The following is a 21,008-nucleotide window of genomic DNA, read 5'->3' on the forward strand; positions in this document are numbered from 1 at the left end:
TAGGCTTAAAATGATTATGAGGTTTCAAACTGTTGTTTAAAAGCCTCAGTTTCTAAAAAAGTATCAAAACTTCATTTGTTTCATCCAACAAGAGATGGCAGCATTGTCCAACCCATCAAATAAAGACCACTCACTCAGACGCCACATAATGAGGCTTTGGATGCTAATTAGTACATGGATACAGAACCCATTATATACTTATCCTGTATTGCTATATTTTCATTATCAATTATTTATTTTACATGGATAATACTTTTTTTTTTTTTTAATTTAGATTAGATTATACTTGTTTCAGTATCAGAGACATTGCACGGATACACACACACACACAGACGAGTCCATCAAAAGTTTATAAACCGAAAAAATTTTATTAATCTTCTGATACAAAAGTGTTTTTTTAAATAACAAACAAATTGTACAATTTTTGTCACTTTTTTACAAGGATAAATTAGCAATTTCTTTATAATACACTGATGATATCATCAAGACAATGAATGTTTTTACACAAAGGAACAGTCTAAACCTTTAAGGCTATAATCAGTGTTAGAGAATCGACCCTAACATTGATTCATATGTGGGCTTCTCAAAAGCATTTACAAATCTGTGTTACCAGTGGTTCTCAATGTTTATCAGGCCGTGACACACACACACACACACACACACGCACGCACTTGCACTCTCACACACACACGCACACACACTCACACACACTGTATCTGAAAACTATTCAGTGATTGTTTGGAAATGTCACCTGAAGCTCAGTGTGGTCATATGAAAGTAGACGACCAAAACTTTAAGGCAGTCGGCGATACATTAGCTCAGAGGGGAGGTGTTCAGAGGTTAATTTAATTTACCGTAACCCATGTAATGTATCTCTGACTCTGGCAATTTTAAGTGTGCCAAGGTATGCAGGTTTGAGAAACACTGGTTTTTCAAGATTCTAGGTTTCACTAAAACCACCAAAAGTATATTTAAACCTAATAAGGGTCAGTTTACATTTAACTTATTTTGGCAAAAATCATTTTCTGTCTCATTCTAAATATTTAACTAAAACATACTTGCGACAGGTTGTGTGAGCACTATCTGGTTTCAAATTACACACCAGAAGGGCAAATCTCCAAATTCTTCAAGCCCGTATTCGTTTAAAATGTGCAGAACTAAGTCTTTACTCCAATGTAGAAGGTGTAATGTTACACACCCCACATGTTATACATTCAAAGACTCACTGAAACGCAAGAGCTTTGCTAGATAGATTGTCAGGCAAATACACAGGAGAAGCTGCTGAATTTCAAAGGAACTGCAAGTTTATGGAAGATGCCTATGTTCAAAATGCAAGGTGGAGACAATGAGCGGCAAGCTCGTCTCTAACATTTATCAAATTCTCAAATGCAGTGTACAATTATCTTTTTCAGGGATGACTTGATTGTCTGGGAAATGGCAGTCGGCCAGTGACGGCATCAGACATACAGACAGACAGGTAGACAGAACTGCCTTATTGAGCTTGTGATAAAACATTACATGCACACGGGCTGCAACGAAAAGCACAGACAGCCAAAAAGAACACATTCTCTCATATTAATGGTATTTCCTTTCTGATAGTAATCATAACATTGTTGTACTTCACTTGAGCTTGAGTAGTGAGGTTCACGCGAGCTGTATCGTGTCCGTGTACACTTGCACACACGTGCACGCGTCACCTGAAGCTCGGCGTGGGTTTTGTTATTATATTGATTGTCTGATGACCTCCGTTAATTTGCTGCAGGTTTGATGTTTGGAAAAAAAGGGAAGTTAAGTCACGGCAACTGGACTTCCCTCTTGTTCGATCCATGATGAATCCACTTGTTCGGTCGTCCAAACAAGGAGGACGTCCAGTTGCCACGACTCTTCTAACTTCCAGACAACTTTCACCTGCATGACTGAGAATCTTCATTGATATTAAGTACACAGTATTTACAAGAAGACTGCACAAAGTATTGGAAGTTAGCTTAGGAGAGGCCTTACATTTCCCAGATATCTTACAGCTTCCACATTTATAGGGTCAATAAAAAGGCACAGCTGGGGTCCTCCCAGGATTCACTGCGGTGCAGCTGCACAGCTACCACAGGCTGAATTCAACACATCTGAACAATAAACGCATTATACATTATTTTTCTGCAGTGTTCACGATGAAAACTGACCCAAACTCTGCTAGTTAACGGCTCGGTGCATATTATTTTACTGTGTAATGATTTGTTATTAGTCCCACTGCTGTTGTCACAGCACACTTGTGACAAGCAGACACTTCACACGTTGTATACAATTATAGTGCATTATTATAGCTTAGAGATGGTTTCCCCAAACATTCTGAGCAACTTGTATAAAAGGTAGAGTCAATTTAAAAAAATGCTGAATAATGCTCAACATGTAAACTCACTGTTAATCTAAGGCCATAGTTGGTCTGGGAATTCATTGTCTTTTCATTTCCAAATTTGAAAATTGGGGGAAACTTCCTTAAAATATCTGCACCAGGACCCTCCAGTGTAAAATTTTAAAACACCCTAACAACACACACTGGCATAAGGGTTTTTCTCTATCCAGCAGGTTCAGTCTCTATCTGCTAAGGGCTCTGGAGAAAAGAGAGACAGAGAGGTAGACGTGGTGCTACACAGCTTAGTGGTGTGCCTAGTCTGCATATTGACGCTTCTATTCTGCCGTTTCCATCTCTCCTTCTTCATTTTCTTCTTTCTCTGACTCTCTGGGCACCCGGAAGTCTAACAGAGGTAGAGAGGCTACTGTTGCTGCTTATGTATGACTCAGTCCTCCTCCTTCCTCCTTCTTAACCCCTATTGGAAGCACAGAACTAGTTAGATCGGGTGAGGCATGCTCTTGGACTCTCTGTGAGCTTTTCTGATGCCGTTGCATCCAGTGGTTTCCTTGACTCCCGTTATGTTCCTGTGTGACACTGCTCATCTCCCTCTCATCTCTTCTCTGTCATCTCATCCTTCATTTGGTAGAGTGAGTTTCTGTATGTGAGAGAGAAGCAGGTAGAAGTCCATTCCTGTCTGTTCTCTCTTTCTTTCTATCACACCACTGTCTCGTTGCCTTTCCCCGGTTTGATCCAGCCCTCACCGGGTGCCCTCTTGCCTCCTCGGCCCGCCCTACTATCCCTTAGCAGGCGGGCAGAGCACCGCTGCCAGGTGTGGAGGGTTTTTGCTGACCAGATCCACATGCCTGACGTGATGCCTACCAGCAGTGACATGAAGATTCGAAGCATCTCTGATGCCACATATGAGTCCCTTGTGCTGGCCTTGAACTCCCCCCAGTGAGACAGCTGGTAGAGGTAACAGCCGATGACAGTGGAGGCCGGGACAGTGTAGAGAACAGAAAACACCCCGATCTTCACCATTAAACGCTCCAGTTTATCTGTTTTTGCACCGTCTTTCTGCAGATTGGAGCGGATCTTGAAAAGAGCAACCAGTCCAGCACAGATGAACAGGGTTCCTGAGGTACAGAAAGGAAACAATAGTCAGATTGGTAGAGGGTATAGGTAGAAGGATGCCATAGATTTGTTGAATTGTCGTGTTGTGATTACCTATGAGAAGGTATGTGGCCAGTGGAGCCACTACAAAGCCTGTGAGCGCCTCCTGCTGTTGGTTGCCAACATAACAGAGTCCAGTGAGGTCGTCTGCGTCCACCAGTCTCATTATGAGGATAACAATGGTTTTAACTGCTGGGATGGCCCAAGCCGCTATGTGAAAGTAGGAGCTGTGCATTTCAATAGCCTCATGGCCCCACTTCAGTCCAGCAGCCAAGAACCAGGTGAGGGTCAGGATCACCCACCTGGAAGACAGAGTACCAGAAAGGGTAAGACAAGGAGCCAACACTGCTCATGTGTACAATTATCATATTGTTTTTCTCACTTTAATAGCATTTAAGAATCAAATATCTTAGAAAAGCAACATGCAGTCTGTTTGAAATGATATCAGACGTTACTGCATAGCTGTATGTTACATGTTGTGATCATTTTTTAGAAGAGAGTAAAGTCCCTGGGCTTTTCAGCGTCTTGCGTTTCCAAAAGGACGAGTGAAGACAAACAGGGAAACGAGGGCAAAGTGAAAAGGAAGAAAAAGAGCTGCGGCAGCAATATGTTTCCACTGCAACTGTAGTGCACTCAAAAAGTGGCATTTTTTTTTACAAAGCCTGCTTTTGTGTGCGGGAAATTAATCCATCTAGCACAGACGCTGTGAGACAGGATAGTTAGACTTTAAAGAAAACAGGATGCAAGTCTTGTGTTCCAATTGTTCCACAAAAATCCATTCACAACACCTGATGACAATGGTCATACCGGGACAAAGAGATGAAGGATTGATATGATAAAGTGTGTTTGTTTATACTGTACTAACCAGAGTGAGGAGGCCATGCCAAAGAAGTAGAGGAGCAGGAAAACTATAGCACAGCCAGTGCTCTTTAATCCTTCTTGTACTAGAATTGGTACAGCTGTGGCATCCAGGTCACAGGAAACTCGTTCCCTCCCTAAAGTCAACCGCACCTAGAAAATAAGAGCATGGGGATTTTTTTTTTATCAAAAAAAAGTACATGCATTTTTCTTCTTATTTTATTTCTTGCATTTTCTTGCACTTTTTTTTTATTTTCTGTGCGCTTCTTTGAATGCTGACTTACAAGGTAGGCAACACTGTATAAGTTGCAGCACATGGACAGGAAGATGATGGGCCGCTCAGGGTAGGAGAAACGCTGTGAGTCCAGCAGAAAGGTCAGGACCGTCAGAGTGGTCGACAGGAAGCACAACACAGCCCACACCGCCATCCACGCATCTGTGAAGACTTTGGCCCCTCGTCGATAGAGCCCGCTGTCATAGCCGCACTGGAGAGTACAGCTTTCGGTTTGCTTCAGCCAGGTATACTGATCAGGAGCAGACCCCAGGGCCTGACACTCCTCCTGGTGCGGAGGATGGCGGACAGGCTGGTAGGGTGGGTCCTCGTCTGCGGGACCCTCCATACACATGTGGTTGTGGTCGTTTTGAGGTGGAAAGAGGCTGCAGTTGAGCACCTGCAGAGGAGACATAATGGTAAATGGCATTTTTGTGGATTTTTTAGGCAATAACATCATGAACCAATTTACATCCCTTTTTTTTGGTTTTCTGCATGTATTTTGGTTTCTTTTATCCAATTTTCCACACGACACCAAAGTTATATTTGGCATGACTCACCTCAGGCCATATGAAGCCAAACTCGTGGAGCACTGGGAGGCATTTCCGCTTCACAGAGAGACACATGCTACCACATGGACCAATTGGGATGGGAACCTTGTCCGTGCACATCGGCACATAGACCGAGCACAGGAAGAACTGGAGAAGATTTGACACAATGGATTAGAAGTCATCATGAAATGATCGGCTGATACATAGTAAATTTATCACAATTTCTGTAAGTTAGGTGATTTAATATCATGTGTACGGCTTTGTAAACTGTATTTCAGTCAAGTGAAATGAAACTGGGAAGCAGACAGTAAATCATGTCATAGCTTCATTACTTTTTGCCCTGTGGGCCAATCATTCTATATATTACAACAGGATTACAGCTGGTAAATGCTACACCTTGTACTCCCACACGTGGATCCTCTGTCTTCCTACATCTGTGACTCACTACCCTCTGGCTTTCCCTGCCTTTACTTTCAATAAATTGCATCACCTCTTCTAGTTTATGGGTCTCTATTTTCACATATATAAAAAGAAACTCCACAACTTGAATCAATGCACCAGGGCCAACACAAACCTGCTCCAAGGTTACACATACATCACTGTGTCTTTAAAAACAATCTGTGGACTTAACACAGAGGGCATGTGCCATTTAATGCTGCATAATCCCTCTTAATCCAAGGCTCGGTTTTCTGTGGCAATGGTTTCGAAATAGATATGAAAGTCAGTGTTATAAAGATGGCGAACAGTCTGGAATCACGCTTGACCATTTGAGTACCAGGGGTTACAGAAGGTTGCAATTTTAACTGATTTCATGCCATTACGGTGAAATCTGTTTGAGGCCAGAGCGTAAAACTATTCCAGGTTCGTGATATGAGAATACACAGAAGCACATTTAACGCTACTTTCAGGTGAAAAAAAACAACAACACATACTTCAGGAACCTGGAGAGAGTCAGAGCTGGCTTTGAATTTCTAAAGCAGTGCAGTTTTCCTTTTTACAAAATATTTAGTGGCTACGTAATAAAAAAAAAAAAAAACTAAATGTTTGGGGCCTGCAGCCTTGATCTGGTGATAGAGAAATCCCAGCTTGAAATCAGCCCTTGAATGGAGCCCAAATGAAACATGAATCCAAGAAGGGTGTCAAGGTTGGGAAATAAATACACAGGGGGAACTTTATACCACAAGTTGCTGTGAGAATTGATTTGCTAAGTAAACATAACAATCTGCTCTCCAATCAACTTGGGCTATAAAAATGACAACCATGATAAATGCATGGTATAAGAATTACAGATATAGAGTTGTTGAGCTACTGCTGCACAATAACTGCATACTGTTAAATATAGTGAGCTATGCAACATGAAAATCAGAGTGTAACTTTGTTTTATTACACTGTTTTCTGATCAGTGTCTTTAGTTTATGTCTTCAAAATGAAGCCAACTAACAAATCTGGAGACAGTATTAAGTTTCTTACTACAAACACAGAACATGTTTCCAAAATAAACCATTTTCATTATACTTAAATTGTGTTTTTGTCATTATTGCAGTAAATCAAATCACTAAGTTTCCCTGTGACGAGTGTATAGTTGTGTTTTACACGTCCACACATGGGCTGCAGCCACAAAACATATAAAAGCAGAAGATATTAAATAGTATTGATACGTAATAAGGAGCAATTTCTGGTATTTAAAACATTGGTGATAATACTGTAACATATTTGGGTGTTTTCCCCGTACCGTTGGTAACATGAGTCCTGTCACTTTGCTGCAAAAAGCTGCTCCGATTACTAGTCAGGAAGCCTCCCATTAGAATAAATGTTCGGGGATTTGGTTTCCCTTTCCCCTTGCCTCCCTATTTAGATTGTGTTTGCACATGTGTGTGTAGGGGTCAGCTGATCTTACGGGACAGTTTTTCAGCTGGAGGAGGAGAGTTGGGCTTTACAACGCAGTTGCTCCTTGTCCTGTCTGTGTTTCACACACGTACACAAATATCCACAAAGAACACATTAACCACCTGGATGCACTCATAATTCCCTGAAGAAATCACACGGCGCTCTAGTCAGGACAGTGTACTCGAAAGCACAACTTCCTTAGTCCTCTGGGAAAGTGTTTCCTTTCTATGTATATGCAGATGTCTAGATACAAATGATGACAACTGAACCCCCCTTTTATCAAAGCGTGTCTGATATGATCAGAAGTGTGTTCTCTGTTGTGTCCTTCCAATTATAGTCTAAAGTGAAATCTCAGTGATAAGTTATGCGATCAATCTATTTTCTTCTTACATGGTGCATCAGGCAAACAAGCAGCATTTGTCTTAGGACACTGAGGCCACCATTGTTGACCAAAAGACAGTACAGTGCAGAGCAGCGAAGACTCAGCTGTTGCTGTGTGTGGCATGAACTCAGAATGTCAACAGACAGAGGGGGCATTTTCATTGAAATTAGCATGACAGCCTGACACAGCAGGAAGGAGGCAAGGCATGGAGCCCTCCACTTAATTCTCCCAACGAAGAAAATGGCAATATCAGTCTGAGCATAGTCATCTGCTGCTGATAGGTCCCTGTCATGTGCTGTGGGGGGCCACAGTCTGGCCCCCTCTGCGCGCACACACGCACAAACAAATATAGCAGAGTATCTAGACTCATCCATGCCTTTCTGAGACCAGGATCACTCTTCCTAAATTTGTCCATGCGTGCACCAGCTTCCCTCTGAGCTTTTAATAACACTGTCTACTCTCGCCGGCTCCTTTCTATTGTGTTACCAGTGCGCGCTGACTGTGTTTCGTGTCGGTACCTTGAGTTGGCTGGAGCAGCCGTACTGTATGAGCGGCGTGAACGTGGTGAGCTGCAGCTCGGCGTCCGACTGCAGCACGTTGCCGACCAGATTGGGCATCTTGGTGACGTTGTATCCGAGACCCTGGCACATGCTGATCCGGATCGGGTCGCAGGTCATCTCCTCCAGCTCGTCGCCGAACGCCCGCACCGCGCACAGCGGTCCGACCAGCAGGAGCAGGACTGCCCCGGTTAGTGACACCATCATCCCGGGCATGGTCACCGCGACTGACCTGTGCAAATATTGGCACAGTCCAGTTTGTCCTTAAACAACAGTGCGTGGGGGTTAAACTGCAGCGCGTGTTTGTAGTCCAGCAGGGGAGGGACGCGTGTGGTCCGTGCGTTCAGGAGGCTGTATCCATTCAAAATATCCAGAAATCCACAGTGGATCACTGACAGGCGTGTGCCTCGTTTAAAGAGCACGCTTTCAGTTACAATAACGTGTACCTTTGCAGAATAAAAAAAACAATGATGTGGATTAATCCCTCGGTCCTTGCTGCGTCGTTTCCCGGTAACAACTCCTGTTGTGAAGCGCAGCGCAGCCACGGATCCACTGCTCTGTTTTTGCGCCCACTGCCTCCAAGCGTCCAGCACTAAACTTTATTGTGTCCGTGAGTCGAGACTCTTTTGCCCGTCCAGAGCAGAGCCGACCAATCCAGGCGCCGGAGTTGGGTTTCCCTGACCAACCCCTGAACGGGAGGGCGGGGTCCAGGAGAAACAACACAGGGGCGAACCTCCTCTCTTCCCCCTTTTACGCATGTCCCCTCTCTCCCTTCTCCTCTCCTGTGCTTCAGCATTTACCTTCTACTGCCTCTTTTCCTCCATCCTCTCCTCTCCTCATCTATCTCAAAGCAGAGAGCTCTCCCCAGTATTCAGCACCTACATTCATACCAGCCCATATAATATTATTGGCAAAAAACTAACCAGTGGGGTTTTCTGTGAGTTTCAGAGTGTGTACATTGTTGTTTGCAGTCCTTATTGGACTCTTTCAAGGCTGTCTGGAACTTCACCGCAGGTCCCACTCCCCTTTTCTAAAGGCTCGTCAGCCCTAAGTGCTCGTGACATTGTAATTGAAAGTAGGGTCTTAAGTGATGCTGAAGCATTTGAACTCTGTTTTGCATTGCAATGAATGCCCATACTGGACAGGTTTTGTTTTCTTGTGGCACCCTGGGAGAAGGTTTCTCTTTTACAGCATGAAACTAGCAGTGAAGAGTGTTGTTGTAGTTGTTCTGTGAGTTGTAAAAGTGGACTTTCTGGGAGAAAGTGCTTGGATTTGTTGCAAATATTTGGGAGGTGTGGGAATGCTCAACTCAGTTTGCGATTTCTTCCAAGTCATTTCTGCAATTCAACGACTGGAAAAGCGTCTGCCAGGTGTAATCAAGCTCAATATAAGTACTCTTCAGGGCCTTTCAAAAGCTGAAACCGCCCAAACCCATAGCTTAGTGTTACACCAGTCAGACATTTCAATAAACACAATTCACTTGAGACGTGACTAATAGAGACGTGTGGTAAGAAGAGTATTCTTTGAGTGAGTGTTTCTAAAATTAAACTTCACATCCCGTCCAAATAAAAAATCCCCACCTACATTTAACTAAGCAAATAGATAAGAACCTCCCATTGCATAATTACTGCATGGATGATTCAGCTGCCATCAAGTTATCTAACTGATGCAGTGAGTGGCTTCTTATTTCTTAAACAACCATGTCTGAAGACACATCCTGTGGTCGTGGAAAAGATGTTAATCTGTTTCAGGGTCAAATTATTGGCATGAATCAAGCAAAGAAAACATCTAAGGAGATTAATGAAGCAAATAAAACTGGGTTAAGCACTGTTCAATAGAAGAAGGTCATGTGGTCTGATGAATCCAGATTTACCCTGTTCCAGAGTACTGTACAAGCCTGTGGGGGCAGTGCTATGATGTGGGGCTGCTGCAGTTGGTCAGGTCTAGGTTCAGCAGCATTCTGAATGAGTTCAGCTGACGACCTGAAAATACTGAATGACCAGGTTATTCCATCAGTGTATTTTTTCTTCCCTGATATCACAGCCATATTCCAAGACGACAATTCCAGGATTCATCACGTTCAAATTGTGAAAAAGTGGTTCAAGGAGCAGGACACATCATTTTCACATATGGATTGACCACCACAGAGTCCAGACCTTAACCCCATTGAGAATCTTTGGGACGTGCTGGAGAAGACTTTTTGCAGCAGTGTGACTCTCCCATCATTGATACAAGATCTTGGTGAAAAATTAATGCAACTCTGGACGGAAATAAATGTTGTGACATTGCAGAAGCTTATCAAAGCATTCCATAATCATAGCTAAAGGCGGTCCAACAAAATATTAGAGTGTGTGACCTTTTTTTGGACGGGCAGTGTATTTATCTTCTAAAGTCCAGAGTCTAGGAATTATTTACTTAAATTTAGTCTGCTGACCTCTGGGGTCAGATAACTCGGAATAGATAAATTTGGATGAGATAAAAGACCTGGTTTGGGCATTCCACACATGACCCAGACACACACAACACACACAAAGAGCCAATGGATCCCAACACATGTGCCCTTTTTAATCTCTAACCTAATCTATCTTTTTCTGCAGAGACAGACAAGAACACACCAGTCAAGATGTTTATATACTGACCTCATAATAAATCTCCTGACATTAAATTTGTGCATCAGAATTCCCAACCTGCCCTGTTTCTGCAAGGTATTTTTGTGGGAGTTGCTGTTGATAAGAGACTCACATAAATTGCAAAATTTTGGAAACATCCTGCTTGGCCGGCCTCGTATTCCTGCTGTGTTCTCCCTCCTGGATTGTATTGCAATGTTTAAGCATATCCGCTGTGACAATTGATTGGCAGCAGCAATGACCTCCCCACCCAGCCAACCAGCCCCACCCCCAACACACAGGCTTACATTTCTCTTCGCTGACACTCAAACACACACATTCACATGCACACCACCCCCCTGTGCTGCTCTTCGACTGAACCTAAGGTCAAGACCTGAAGTAATTAGCACAGGGCTGAAACAATGGTGTGCCCTGGAGCTGATGGGTATCAGGGGCGTGGTGTGTTTGTGTGTGTGTGTGTGTGAATGGGAACATGGAAACTTAGGACCGAAGGAAAACCTAATGAAATTACTTGTGAACATTTTTCCAAATGACATTACTCATTCAAATTCATTGGATGCATAAACTTTACCAGGAGTGTGAATTGAAGCAGCAGCACATTATCAGCTAAGTCACCAGCACACTCCGTCCCCTCTGTTTACTTTCACAGTGGAGTGTGAATAGCAGGGGTGAGCAGACAACGTGTTGGAATTAACAGACTAATGACCATCACACTGAGTGGATAATTACCACAGTTACTCTTTAAGTCGTAAAACCACCGAGTCAATGATCGAACAGGCTTCCCATTTAAATGTACCTGCATGAACACAGATGATGCAGTGCCTGCAGTGCCTTAAATATTGTCTGCATCTCTGGCTGTTCATAACAAATTATATGTTTGTGTGTTTGTGTTGCTGCTGGTTTAATTAATCCATAAGCAGTCAGGTTAGTGCAAGCACAATATAAACATGTATGCCCAGTAGTTAACTTACGATGACTGAATGGACAACAGTCTTCGTACTCTGCAGTGGTGGGAACAAGGACAGAATCAATATTAAGTGTATTAAGAACGTTATGTGGATAGAGGGAAGTGGGAGGTTGAGGAGGGGTTAAGAATTTCAGCCATGCATGTCACTGATAGTGGTGATCAGAGCAGCTGTAGTGATAAAATGTTCATGTGTTTAGTTTGTCAAAACATTCACAATCAGTGTTCGAGATAAATCTTCATTATTATACAAAGATGAACAACTTGTGCAACATTAATATTAGATCAGATTTTTAAAGTACAATAAAAAACTTCAAGGAGAACATGCGGTTTGAATTCTGTGTGAAAGTTTGTTTTGCAGTTCAGTAGTGGTGCTGATTTCCACCGCTGCAGGCCGAACAGCAATGGTCAGGGATTTCTAATTATCTATGCCAGTTTCCAACAACACAACATGTGATTCCTTTTGAGTATTGATGCCAAATGAAAGGACTCAATAGTGTGGTTTTCCTTCCCAATCGACCGTTGCTAACATTTTGATGGTTTAATGCTTAGGAGCCCTGCCTTTGGAAGGACATGTGGCCTGGCTGGCCTGAGATCAAACCTCCCCATGAGTCTTAACTTCTCAAATCCCTCCTCTACATCACTGCCACCTTTGTTACTTCCACAACAATGAAAAAAATAATAGTCTGCATAGGTTTTGTAGGATTTTAGTAGTTTCCATACGGGACCAACTGGCTGGGTAAATATAATAATTACATAGCCAACCATCTTGTGTTGTTTATTTCAGCTTGAGTCTTCAATAATAAAGGAAAGAATTAGGAGAAAAGGCACCAGAGTTTAATATAGTTTTGGGATTGAAATGTCTGTTCATCCTGGAACAAAAGCTTTTTGGAATTACATTAACGACAGACTCATATATCAACTTCTAGTTCCTACAGTATTGCTCTCATCTTGGCTTAAAAACACAGTCTGTGCTGGCGTGATTGCTGGTTTGAAATCGATGCACCAACGTGGAGCAATTGATTTATGATTATTATTAATAATATAACCTCACTTGAGCAGACAGCTGCAATTCTGCAAAGCTAAAATAAGCTGCAGTACGAGTATGAGCAGGGCACCTGCATCCAACAGTAATGATTTAATACCAGCTGTTCAAAATTTATTTAGATTTGGTTAGCATCTTCTATTTCTGGTTGTACTTTACACAGTCTTTTTGTATTGTATTATAAGATATAAAAGAAAATAGCACAGCATTTTTTGATGTATATGGTTTTCCTGCACTGGCCTTTTTACTCAAAACCCCCGTGTGATGTTGATATTCTGGTTTCACATCCACTGTTGGCGGATCTAATGGAGCTGCATCAGTGAGACATGTATCAACAATAGTTCCATTGATTTTCTGTGGGAAATTGTTTCGAGATGTAGTTTAATAAAGCACCTCTGTGGAAGAAATTATAGTATCAAAGATTTTTATTGTTTTTGATTTTTGTTGTTGTCTTGAATGGACAGAAAATAGAAACATACTGGGACCGTACTTTTTAGCATAATATACACATACGGTATGTGCATAACGGGATTTTTAGATATATAACTGTACACGCCATAGAGATCAAACTCCCTTACTCGTCATACAGCCTTTGTTGCCTGTCACTGTGTGTGTGTGTAAAAATGCACAGGAAAGAGAGGTAGTTGTGTTTTGCCTGAGGTGGTGTGGGGTTGATTTAAAAATCTTTAATCTCTTTATTTATTGCCTGCTTTTCATCTTCATAAGGGTTAAATAATTACGTAAACATGCAGATGGCCTCAGTCCTTTTAGAACCAACTGGGTCCTGCTGTGAGAATGTAACCATTCTAACCTTTCAGTTTGGCAGGCAGGCAGAGAGAAAGGCACTACCCCGAGGACAGAAAGAGAGACACAAGTGTGTATCAGTCACCAGATAGCATCTTATGGCTCAGTGCCCAATCCCCTAGTCCTTGAAGTGTGGTATTAATAGGGCTGCCAACTCCTTGGAATGGTGTGAGTGTGCAGAACCGCAAATGCTCTGCGTGCAGAGTGTGTGTCTGAAGCCGTGTGTCTTCATTTCCACGAATCAGGTATTTTTAACAGTCTACGCATGTGAATGTATGTGAAGGTGTTTAAGTAGGTGGAGGAAAGTGTGTGTGGGAGTAGGTGCCTCGGTCATTACATGGTTGGGGGAGTTTGATAGGGGGGAGCTGGGGGAGGGGGGGTTTGTACAGGTGATCCGTCCCCTCTGGGACAGCAGGCTCACGTTACCCTGCTGTGGAGCACAGTGCTTATTCACACACAACCACGCACACCTTCTTTAACTCTCCTCCATCACTCTTGCACCTCTGTGGTCTCTCGCGCCATCACTTACTGATCTTTAGCTGCCACTTCACTCTTTGTGAAGCACGTCGGCTTCTATTTGTTATAAAGACGTGTATGGTTCCTTCGATCGTCAGCGCTGCTTTATCATTATTTTACAGGCTTTTGTTTGAGAAAGAACATAATGAAATCTGTTTAAACAGTTACAGTTTGTGTGCATCAACATTAGAGAGCATTTGCACTTGGTTCTACTTGCTTATTTGTTGCTCTGGTGTTCATGGATATTTTGGTTTTCTTATTATTGGTCCCTTTTGGACGGAGGTGGAAAAGTAAGCGTTCCTTCAGACCAGTGAACTAATCATCAGCAAAGAGGTTAGAGATTGACCACAAAGGGTGATCTTTCAATTTTGTTGGGAATTATTTAATTCATAACGCCCACTGAAGCACATTTGTGGTTTGGCTGCATAAATTCAGTCAGATTTGATTTGATTCATTATAGATTTCCATGCACATGTGGGTTTTTTTTGCAAATAACATGCAGCACAGATAACTCTGATTCTCCCGCTAGTTAGAAACTGGCTCTACTGGGGTTTTTCAGCAAACCAGTTTTCATCACAACGTGTGCTGATGTCTCGTCCTGTATGTCCCATCAACTTCTTGTATGATCTCTATGCACTGGCCGTATGAGCATCACATCAAGCCCTGTGTTATGAAACCAATCAAAAGAAGAAAAACCAAACTAAAGTTGAGGCCTGCTAGTGTTTTGCTTTCGTCTCATTCTCTCTGCAGACCACAGACGGTGGATAGCAGTTGACTAAATGCTGGATAACCGCATAATTAAAATCATGTGGGCCACTTGTTTTATTTTATTTGCTCGGTTGCTTGTGGCTGTACACCACTTTCACACTATAAAAACATATGTATAAACGGTCACAGGCGGAGTTCCTTTAATTCATGATCACTTGAAATTTGATTTCTTTCACCACAGGCTAATGGAAAACTCTTCCCCAAATGGTTTGAGTGAATAATATGCCACTTAAAAATGTATTCAATAACAATAATGGTATAACGAGATGATGAACATTTCTAAGACACTGCCATGCGCCATGAAGTGTCTTGTCCATTCACTTTTAATTCTATAAGGCACTTTTTTGAGCGGTGACTTTGGCCCAAGGCGGCTCCGTCTCGCCTGTTCGGTGACAGTCAACACAGTGCTGATAGATGGTTCCTGTCCACGGCTGTAAATCGGCCTCTTGTTGGAGAGTTAACCCATGTAACCCTGCTCCTCTGTAACAGCAGAGTCCCCTCTCACAGCCTAGGGCAGCTGATGAGCTTTTCCCAGAAATGTGATGAGCAGGTGGTAGCGATCCAGTTGGGACGTGGACGGATGTATCAAATATTGTCCCCTTCGCTGTATACGGCTGCATGGGTGAGAATTTGGCTCACGATTGAGAAATAGTTGAATAAAACCATCTTCTATGCACGGAACATCTGCACCGCCAGCTGTAGGGCAGATTCCTGTGATTACAGAAATGTCACAGCAGCAGGGCTGAGCTGACCCTATCCATATAGAGGTCAGCTAAGTAGACTGGGCAAACTAATTAGGTGGCTGTTGTGGCTGTTGAATGTGTTTCTTTGTGGTCATTATTCACAATTACTAAGAATGGAAATATATCATGTGAAAACTCGATTACAGTAACGTGTGTACACATACGGCACACACACATCGAGCCAGACAGAGCATTAGGGAGTAGCTCTCTTCCTCCTGACCTTCTGCAGACACAGCTGTTTCTCCTCTGACTGGTGACTGGGACAAGTTTTATTAATGTGCTGTAACTAAGTAACCACATAATATGGATCTCTGTAGCCCTGCTCACAGGCTGATTTATCTCTCTGCTCATTGCACTTGTGCGTGGGTGGGTGTGCATACATTCACTGTACATCTGTACAGTATTTCATATGTGAATACGTGCTTCTTCTTCTTTTTTTTTTTTGTAGAGGAGCAGAGATGCAAATTTAGCACATGTCAAGTACGATTTGATGAGTGTCTCGAAGACACTGTCCTCTTGTGAAATACAACAATAGAGGTCGTGTGTAACAGCAGCAAACAACGATCAGCATGTGTGTCTGACTGTTTAATGACGTCTAGCAGCAGCAGTAATATTATATGCCACCTTTCTTTTGACGTTACCAGGCACGTTACAGTATATACTGTATATACAGTTACAGCGTATTTAACCTAATGTGTTCTCAAACTCCACGTTTTTGCTGCACATGGCACAAAGCCAGCGCGACGAGCCCTTTCACCAAAGTGTGTATAATTGACTAGTAGGATTACCACTTGACAGACAACTTCTGGGAACCACTTCAGCATGAGTGTGTTTTTTTTTTGTGTGTCCTTGGAACATAATTCATCCTGCTGGATCACAGTGACACCATCAGACGAGAATGCAGAGCGTGCCAATGTTTGCGCACATTGTACATGTACAGTGGAGCATGTACAGTAAATATGTGTGGGGGTGGGATTTGTTAATTAGTTAGGACTCAAAACAGGTTTCTTGCTACGTAGGTGAGGACACATTTTGCTTCTGTTTGAGGGTTAAGACCAGATTTAAGGTTTAAGGTTAAATTAGGCTTAGATTAGGGTTGTTGTGAGGGGCTAGGGAATGCATTATGTTAAGGAGTGTCCTCACAAGTATTTGTGACATTGAAGTGGAAATGTTCTGTCAACTGCTGTGTTGAAAAGGTGAAGGGCTGACATCCAACATGCAGCTGTGCATGGAGGGAACGAGAGCAGAGAGCAAAAGAGACAACGTTTTATTGTACATACATACAGGAGGTGGGAACGCTGATATGTAGAGAGGATAAAGGCAGCAGCTACTTGGAAGATATAAAGTTGGATATAGGAGCTGCTGCACTCTCAAAAAGAGACAAAAAGAAAAAGCGAAGAAGAGATTCATCAGCTGTTCTTTATGTGATTTGATTGAAATGAAAACATAACTTTTAAAAAAGTCCAAACTGTGAACTCTGTTAGTCGCTGCTTTCTGCCGCAAACACGCTATCATCCGTTCCTCCTTCAGCTTGTTTTTCATAGATCTCTGTGCTGACTTCCTTGGCACCTGTCTCTTCCCCGTCTTGCTGCTCCGCTCCCTGAAATAGAACTCATGTCTCCAGAGAAAGAGTAAACACTGGCCCTGCCGTGGGAATACAGACCAACGCACACAGAATACACACACACACACACACACATGTGGATTCGTAGTCCATTTCTGACAGAACACGATGTGTGTGTGTGCTAAGAAATGTTTCTCACCACTGTAAAGTTTTGACACTGATTTGAATTCAGATATAAAATAAAGAAGAAGCTTATGAAACTGAACTAATTCAACACAAAGTAAGGTGGACAGACGATGCAACATCTTCAGACTGTCGATATGACATGGTCATCGCTTAATAAGGCTTTAAACAGCTGAGGTAACACATGTTAATACATGTTTGTTTGTATGCATTGTTCTTAGTGACATGCTAAGACCTGCTCCATCCTAGGACTTTGGACTGCGTGGTCCACATTAGCACTGAAACTCGAATTATTTAACATAAAAAAATGAATTCATCTCTCAAGCATTCAAATGTTTTCTTATTGAGGTGACTACTGATACAGGAGCCACATTTAGGCCATCAAGTCATGCCAGCCTCGTCTAGTCTGCATAGCCCAGAGCTGCTGAGTGCTCCTGAGAACTGGACTGGCAGCTTGCACGATGTCCTGTGACTTAATCGCTGAAAACACTCAGAGGGAGGCAGTGCGCGTGTGCGTGTGTGTGTGTGTGTGTGTGTGTGTGTGCACGTGCATGCGAGTGAGAGAGAAATACTGTTGTGTAGAAACATAAAACCACAAGAGAATCCAGTCCAAATATTTAAAGTGGGTTTTAAAATGAAGTTTTCCATCCGGGTGACTGTTGATGGTCACTAGATAACCTTTCTACACTATTGTAAATGTCAATTTCACTGTGTCAGTGTGTGTGTGTGTGTGTGTGTGCAGTATTTTCATAAAACTGTTAAAATTATGTGTACACAGCGAGAGTAGGGAGTGGGTGTATGCATAACAAAAATCCAACCAAACACACACACACACACTGTTGTTATGTGACCACATGTGATATGTGTCCTGTCTGCGGGTCCCTTCCTTTCGTTTGCTGCACACACACACACACACACACACACACACACACACACACACACACACACACACACACGCAAACACTTTTCATTCAACAGGTCAGATTCCTGTTTTCTTGCCGCTCATTCATGCAGTCTGGACAAGAATAACATCAAAAGAATGCACAAGCGCACACACACACACACACACACACATCTGCAATAATACCAGTAGTTATGACATCATCTTTTCATACTTAAACATATACATTAGATCATTTTAGTTGCACATTAGATGATACACAGATATTTTCTTTTTTTACCACACTTGACTTGTCTGAAGTATTTGTAAATAGTTCAAGTGTTTTTTTATCAGTAGCTTCTTAGAGTTGCGTGTTCCTCTGTTGTTATTTAGGTTCGGTTACTGGGCCCGCCTGAGTGTGTCAGTCCTCTTTGTACAGTATAAACATATGCGGGTGTTTAGTTATTGATGCCCAATGTCAGTTTACAGTCATACGTCATCCAGCATATGGTGTGTGTGTGTGTGTGCATGAGGGTGTACGGGGAAAATGTTTTATACAAATGGCTAATTCAGTTTTGCTGCAGCAGTGGGCGCCTGCCGTAGCATTCTCACCATACCAGATTTGACTTGTGCGTACGTGTGCGTACGTGTGCGCGTGTGCGTTTTATGTGTCCATGTGTCCCATCTTTGTCTCACAACCACCAGCTTTGCCACAGACAGCGGCTGACAGACATAATCTCCGTGCGCGCTGATTAGCGCACACACACAAGCGCACGCACGGAGTGGAAGACAAATGGACCTCGCTGACACACAGACAGAGATGTGGACAAGCTGCTTTTCTGTTTGAATGCTCGGCCAAACCGCAAGCCACAATTACACTTGTCCCTGTCTGTTTGACTGCAGCAGAGACAGTGCGCTGTGTATTCTGCTGTGTGGGGTTGCACAGTTGCAGTCAAAATGATTCAACCCCCCCATTGCAAATTAGGTTTATTGTCAAAATTTACCAGATTTCAGCTGTTTGCAATAAACCAATCAATCAAGAACAATTCAAATAGCTCAACTCAACTAATGTTGCAAGTAAAAAAATGCAGCTTTTAGCGACTACAGCAGTTATTCCGCTCCTTCAGCGTCTTCACTACTTGTGCTGTTATGATCTGCTGCAAACATGATGCACAGCCAGACACCAGATTCTGGCAACGCTCACGAGGAGTCATAGCCCATTCATTATGTGCAATGGCCGGCAGGTTTCCATTACCAGAAGAAGCAAAGCAACCCCACAGTATCACCAAACCAGGCAGGGTGTTCTTTGCTGCATCTGCTTTATTCTTCCTCCTCAAGGCATTTTACTGATTCGTGGGCCCAGAACAGAATCCTAAAACTTCTGTGGCTTATTTACATCTTTTATAGCATATTAGAACCAACATGTCTTGTAATTTTAGGTCAGTGGGGGTGAAACCTTTAGCGTTTAGGATGCACCTCACTGTGCAGACTGACTGTTGCCACCAACTCTTGCTGCAGGTCTCTGCAGTTATTCGAGGGTTCTTATCTACTGGTTGTAGCCCCTTGTCTACCACATCCAGGTAGTGTAACTACTGTTCTTTTGCATCCTTCCTCTTTTTACTTGTTTGTAAAAGGCAGTGATCTCTTCTTTTAACATGCAGTCAAATCAAATCATTTCAGTTCAGTTCGGTTTATTTATATAGCTGTTGCAAATTGTGTAACTGTCTGATTAATACACCAACACACCTTTGCTCATGTGCAGAAATTCTGTGCACCACACAGAACATATAAGCAGAGTTATACGCTGACACATTTCCTCTTTTTTCTACTTTTCTAAAGAGGCTCTGTGGAAGGTGTTACGAGACACTTTTCACAGAGCTGGTGACTCCTGCCATCATTTCCTGTAAGTGATTGCAACCATCTGAACATTTTACAGGACCACAACACAGGTGCGAAGGAGTTTGAGATGGACAGAGAAAATGAACAGACCTAATTTATAGAACCGAACTGTGTGAGTAAACACAGCGTTGGATGTTTCATCGTCTTACTCCTCACCTTTGACATAAATGAAAATGCATGTTTCACAAGTGACAGGTTATGATGATGAGTGAAACTTGCTCCCACATTAAATAGATCTGGTTCCAACTTGATCATAACATGACAGCTTTACAGCTCCTTCAAGAAAGATTGAAAAACATCCCATCAAACAAAACGACTTAAATGCATATTTACAAAGATATTGGAAAGATTAAATGAAAACAATCTAACTTTTATTCTCCACTGGATCCCCTCTCGCCTTCCTTTTTCTAATTTTACTCTTTCGTTCTATTTTTCTAAGGGTGTGCGACCTCTGACCCTCATGAGGTCACTCGTCTTGTTTCGCTGGCTGCTGTCATCCAGCCCCCTGTAAATTTAGATTTTTCCACATCCCTCCTGCTCCTTTCACACGGAAAGAAATTTCAACTATATGCATTTGAGGATGTATAGTTTTCAGTGGGTTGTATTTGTGAGGGTGCGCTGAGGTCCAGAGGGACTTTTAGACACAGATGTACAAGTCATTGCTGTGGTGTTTCTCTCCTCCCATTTGTCTGCGTTTCGTTCTCCTCTGTCTGTATTTTCTCTCTGTTTTACTCTGGTTTCGTTCCTTTTCTACTGTCCTGTGTGTGTTTAACATTTTTCACTTCTCATCCAGTACCACTCCTACCTAGTTGGTTGTTTCTCTGGTTTTTCACTCTTCTTCTTTCTCTCTTTCTTTCTCTTTCATTCTGCTTATGGCCAACTTTCTCCCTCCATCCCTGTTCCTTTTTTTCTCCTTCTTTCTTCTTCGCGCCGCTCTCTCTCTCTCTCTCTCTCTCTCTCTCTCTCTCTCTCTAAGGCCCAGTGTAAGTGTG

At 42.6% G+C, this 21,008-nt stretch overlaps 1 protein-coding gene across 1 annotated transcript; it reads right to left on the minus strand.

Annotated features, from left to right (window-relative positions):
- Positions 1 to 365: 365 nt before the first annotated feature.
- Positions 366 to 8,604, minus strand: fzd4 (frizzled class receptor 4). Its single transcript, XM_026378521.1, has 6 exons — positions 7,985 to 8,604; positions 5,207 to 5,344; positions 4,660 to 5,046; positions 4,383 to 4,528; positions 3,572 to 3,819; positions 366 to 3,480 (listed from the first exon to the last, which is right to left on the minus strand). The coding sequence occupies exons 1-6, from the start codon at positions 8,237 to 8,239 to the stop codon at positions 3,062 to 3,064; spliced, it is 1,593 nt and encodes a 530-aa protein (XP_026234306.1). The 5' UTR covers positions 8,240 to 8,604; the 3' UTR covers positions 366 to 3,061.
- Between the last annotated feature and the right edge of the window lie 12,404 nt (positions 8,605 to 21,008).

The sequence above is a fragment of the Anabas testudineus genome, chromosome 13 (genome assembly GCF_900324465.2).
Source record: "Anabas testudineus chromosome 13, fAnaTes1.2, whole genome shotgun sequence".
Taxonomy (NCBI): Eukaryota; Metazoa; Chordata; class Actinopteri; order Anabantiformes; family Anabantidae; genus Anabas; species Anabas testudineus.